The 5,363-nt window shown below is 54.5% G+C and overlaps 1 protein-coding gene across 1 annotated transcript; it reads right to left on the reverse strand.

Moving 5' to 3' along the window:
- Window positions 1-326: 326 nt before the first annotated feature.
- On the reverse strand, window positions 327-2,634 carry LOC125535769 (uncharacterized). Its single transcript, XM_087543212.1, has 3 exons — window positions 1,740-2,634; window positions 1,342-1,589; window positions 327-1,240 (listed from the first exon to the last, which is right to left on the reverse strand). Exons 1-3 carry the CDS (start codon window positions 2,572-2,574, stop codon window positions 551-553), a joined length of 1,773 nt encoding a protein of 590 aa, XP_087399338.1. The 5' UTR covers window positions 2,575-2,634; the 3' UTR covers window positions 327-550.
- Between the last annotated feature and the right edge of the window lie 2,729 nt (window positions 2,635-5,363).

The raw sequence follows: 5,363 nt of genomic DNA on the forward strand, positions 1-5,363 counted from the left end.
TAAGTAGTTCATGAGCAACTTAACATGGCTTCATACTGTGTACAACTGAAGCCACGTCACCAGTGACACACATTCCATATTCCCATTGACTGGGCAGAGGTTTTAAGCAAGACAAAAAAGAAAACTGAGTGTTTTGCTGCAACTCAAGTTCCCAGCAGAGCTTATCCATCTGAATCTAGTCGTAACAGAATGAAAGCAAATATTATTCTAGACTAGGGAGAGTAACATGGCATATTAACAAAATATTCCAGACTCTTTGCATAATGTGCCTGCTTAACTGTCAAATCAGAAATACTTCCCACAGCATGACTTACACGTTAAAGCAGTAATGAAAGTAGAAACACATCAAGAGATGACTTGTAAAACAGAGTCGATACGCACATGGTCGAAATCTTACATAGCAGATCGATACAACAATAGGTCAACATCTTACATAGCTGATCAAATACTTGAACAGACAAAATACTACTGTCAAACCAGAGAAATAGATAGATATAATAGGTATACTTCATAACATTCACGCCCGAGCACTGTCAAACATATATCCCACTCATAGAATAACCTTGTTGGTTCGAAGAATAGGTGACCAAGCAATGGTAATCTTCACCGTAGAGCCGGCAAGGACACATTCATGTTCACTTATGCCGCAATACTGAGGCTTGACCATGAAATCAGCTTTCGCAGAAACTTTAGGAGGAGAGTCTGGAGTCGAGTCTGAGTAGGCTTCCATGAAAACATTCAAGGTTTCTTCCAATTCTTCAGAAACGTCTCTAACTCTCCTTAATTCAACAGAAACAAAATGCCTTGACAGATCAAGGTAACCATCTTCTTCGCCTATTGGCATCTTCCCACCATCACAATGACGAGAATCAAGCAACACAACTTGGGTGGGCGGGGCAGTTCCTTGGCCTCCATGAGGTGGTGAGGAGCAGGCAACTCGGCCTCCATGAATGAAAGGGGATGTATTGCCTTTAACAAAGCCACCGACATGCAAGAAAGTTGCTTGGACTGATTGACAGTACAATTGCTGCAGGCTTAACTCTGTTGTGCAAAGACGGTTATTCAAGGTAAGAGTATATAAACCATCATCGGTATGATAGCCACTGTACTGGCATCTTTTAGTGATCAACACTCTGTCTTCAGACTCTGTTGGGCCTTTAAGTTTTAGTTGGACTTCGAGGTCAACAGGGTCCTTGGCCAAAATTGCACGAGATGGGCCAGTCAAGCACAAGAAGGGTTTCTGCAGGCATCATAATTACACATGCTTAATTGCAACAAACTAAGACATATGAGACGATGAGGATATAAAAGGATATTTAATAGAATACGGCAGGCGCTTACTTCTTGGGTGATCTCTTGGAAGTTCCCCCTTTCCCTCAAGAAGAGAATATTGCGTCTACGATCCACATTGTCTCGTGCGGCGACGACACCATACACTTGGAGTGGCCATTCCAGGAGTGGCCATTTGAGGTCCAAATCGATGTTGGCAATTTTAAAAGACAAGATCTGCAAGGTGGTCCCGTAGGTAGCAAGATGGTGTGGGATCTGTCTGGGCGTGTAGTGTGTAAAGTGCATGGGGCTCACTAGGGCTGCAGAGTTTTGCCAACAGAAATAAGTTAGTGTACATCGATCCTAATAAACCATGAATCGGTACTTGCTACAAGGAAGGAATTTGCTGGTTGGCAATTAGAGAACGAACACTGCTGTGTGATTAACTAGGAGTGTTGGCCATATCTTACTTATGAATTCAAAGTGTTCAACAAAAGATGTCAAGCCTTGACAGTAGCCCTCGAAGTCACTCACGTCGAACTCCATCTGCCTCCTGGCCTTCTCCTTATTATCCATCTTCTCATATTCCAGCCTGGACTTGAGCCTCTTCTCCCTCTCCTCTGAAGAAGTCAGCACCTTCTCATAAGGATACTTGTGCCGGAAAGGGGTCAGTTCCAATTTGAGCTTGGACATGTCACGGCGCACATCAGCTAGCCGCTGTAAGATGCCGTCAATCCCCGACTGTGGTGCCTTGTCATGTTCATCTTTCGTCTCCTTGCTGCTGCTGCTGCTGCTGCAGATGAGTGGGGCTGAAGGTATGATCCTGTAATTCATAAAAGCGACCATCTCGTCCATCTGCGCACAGAGCTCCTTGATCTCCTGCTCAGAGATAATGGAGTTTGATTTGCCTAGGTCCATCTCCACATCCCCCTCCTCCGGGTTCTTGATCTGCTGCTTTGATTTGCCGCCGTTCATCTTGTCCTTCCGAAGCTCCTCATCCGCAACCTCGCCATACTTGAATTGGGTCATCTCTGTATCCACATGCCCGCCTCTGGCAGCCATCGACTCAATGGCCTCTTCCGAATCCATCCGCTCGACGCCGATCTTGCCGTCCCTGGCAGCCATGGCCCCACTCTGATCCTCAGCGAGAATTGAACTCGTACCCGGAGCGCCCAGCTTGCGGATTTTGAACGGCGGAGGGCTCCCCGCCGCCATCCGCCGTCGCAGATCTTGTGGGGGAAGGGATGGGGTCGTTGAGATTGCCATACTCGCCGCCGCCGCCGCCGCCGACGCCGCCGCCGCCATCCATCGCAGTTCTTGTGGTGGTGGGGATAGGGGTGTTCAGTGGCGAATCTACAGGGCAGGCTTTAGCAGGCTCGAGCCTGCCCTCCAGCGCTGCCAATTTTTTTTTCTACTACATTTAAGGCCCAGCCCAGCCAAACGTTTGATGTTTCCAGCCCAGCCCCACACCACTTGTTCGCTGGCTCGCTCGCACGAGGCCGTTGCTGCTTTCCATCGTCCCAGAGAGCACGCACGAGGCTGCTACCATTACTGTATTATTATAGTTCGAACCATGGCAATTTTGCTAAAGTCTAACATTTGATAAGTTTCAAATAATTCCAAAAAATTACAGTAAATACTATGTGTGCCCAGTAGTATCTGGGAAATTCTGAGGTAATTTGGGTTGCAAGATTTTGAGATACCATATTTTGCTAAACGTAACCAATTTTTGGTTCAAAATTTTATATTTTGAAAAAATTCTGAAACACTTCTAGTGCATAGTACATGTTTTCAGTAGTATTCTGGCAAATTTTGACCTTCTTTGCAAAAATGAATTGAGAGTCAGTGTTTTTTTTCACACCGTTACTTTGAGCCCGCCCTCAATTTTCTTTCAAGATTCGCCACTCACCACCGCCGCCGCCGCTCTCTCTGCGTTAGAGCATCTCCAGCGTTGGGCCCCCGAGAGGGGCTAAAAATCCCCCCTGAGGGCGCACCGGCGCTAAACCGTGCACTGGGGGTGTGATGCCCCCAGTGGCGGCGCCCACGTTTTTTTTGAAAAAGTCAAATACGGCGCAAACACGGCTCAAGTTTAACGCAAACATCGGCGAGTTCGTTCAAATTTAAATATATTTTACAAAAAAATGAAAAAAACTAGCACGGGCTGCCCCCGCCGTCTCCATCGCCGCTCCTCGCCGTCTACTTCGCTGTCTACCTCGCCGCTCGCCGCCCGCCGCCCGCCTTTGCAGTTCTACATGCCGAGGAGGCGGTAGAACCGCGTGTAGTCGCCGCCGTTGTCGTCGTCGTCTTCTCCGCCGCCGCCGTCCCTGCTGCATCCCTCCCCCGGTTGGCGCGGCGGGTTGGACGGTCCGGGGGCGTCGTCGTCGTCGCTGTCGAGGACCACGACACCGTGCTCGCCCTTGCGCCCACGCTTGCGGGCGGCGATCTCCTCCAGGGCCCCGGTCTGCCGGGTCATCTCCGTCCGGAGGTAGTCGTCGCGCGCCCACCGCAGGGCGTCCTCGTCGGAGAAGCCGCGCCGGGCTATCTCCTCGTACTCCGCGGGGAGGCCGGGCTCCGTCTTGGGCTCAACGAGGACGAAGCGGCCGGTGGGGGGCGGAGTCGCCGATGCGGACACCGGAGCTGCGGGTGCGCGCGCTGACAGGCGTGTCCTGGGGCTCCGGCTTGATGGGGCGGAGGCAGGGAGAGCCCGACGAGCGGCCGGACGAGGAGGAGGACACCCCGGGCCGCTCCATGCGCCTCGGCGTCCAGGAGCTTCCACGGCGGCGTGAGAAGGACGGGGGAGCGGGGTACTCAAGGCGCGGCGTGTTGCCGCCCTCGATGTACTCGAGGACGGCCTCCAACGTGCGGCCGGGCACGCCCCACCACCGGCGCCGGCCCTCGGACTTGAGCCTGCCGGAGGGCACGACGCCGTTGGTGGCCTCGAGCTGCTCGGCGTGACGGCGGCGGAAGTAGGGCTCCCAGAGCGGGCTGTCGGGGACGTACCGTGGCCCCTCCCTCGCCGCCCGCGGCAGGGACGCGCGGATACGTGCGATCTCCGCATGTGGCGCCACCCCGGTGGGTGGTGGTGGCACCGGCACGCCGCCGTCGCTGATCCTCCAAGCCCGGGCACCCGCATGTCCGGCGGGACCGGGTACTCGGCCTCGAAAAGGAGGCGAGCCTCGTCCTCGTGAAGATGGCGGTGCCCGAAGCCATTTGCCGCCGCGCCGTCGCCTGGAAAGCGCTCGGCCATTCTTCTGAACTGGAGACGGCGAGAGGAGCAAGGGGGAGAAATGGGCGCGTCGGCGGTGGAGTATCTGTGCGTGTCTCCGGCGCGCTGGTGGTCGGCTTATATAGGCGGAGGCGCCGCGTGGTAGGCTTGGCCGGCGCGTTACGCGTGGCTTGATGGCGTGGTGGCCGAGGGGACGCGCGTCGCCCGGCCTTCAGTGCGCCGCCCATGAGGCATCAATGGAGGCTGACCGGCGCGGCAGCGCGCACAGCGTGCAGCTTTGGCATTGATTCGCCGCGGGAAATGAGGCGATGAGGACGACGAAGCAGTGAGAAGGGAGTCGTGTCGCTGACGCGGCTGGCCCGCAGCTCTTCACGCCAAAAACGATTCGCCCGGCGCCCCCGAGCGACCCCCAGCGCGCCGGGTTCGGGTTGGGTCCGCCGGCGCCAATTTCGACCCGAGCCGGCGAAAACTGGGCCTTTGGGGGCGCGACTGGGCCGATTTTTTGGCACCGGCGGCCGAAAAATCTCTCGGGAGGCTTTCTTGGGGGCGCGGCTAGAGATGCTCTTAGGGTTTCGATCTACGAAACGGCCGGGTTTCGCGTATGTTAGGCTTCTATAAGACGCGCTTGCCTCGGGCCGTCCAGATATTGGCCAACGGAGCATGTGCCGTGTTTGGGCCGGCCCACGAAGCACGGCAGGTTTGGGCCCGACCGCGTCGCACTCACACCGACCCAGTCCACAAATCGGGTCACATCCAGCCCAGTCTATACCTACTAATAGAGCATGGGCGAACCAATCCCTCAAAAAAAAAGCATGGATGAACCAATTTGAGGTTGAATGGTTAGAACAACTCTAGGGTTTCGCCCCCC

Source organism: Triticum urartu, chromosome 2A (genome assembly GCF_056163025.1).
Source record: "Triticum urartu cultivar PI428250 chromosome 2A, HENAU_Tu73, whole genome shotgun sequence".
NCBI lineage: Eukaryota > Viridiplantae > Streptophyta > Magnoliopsida > Poales > Poaceae > Triticum > Triticum urartu.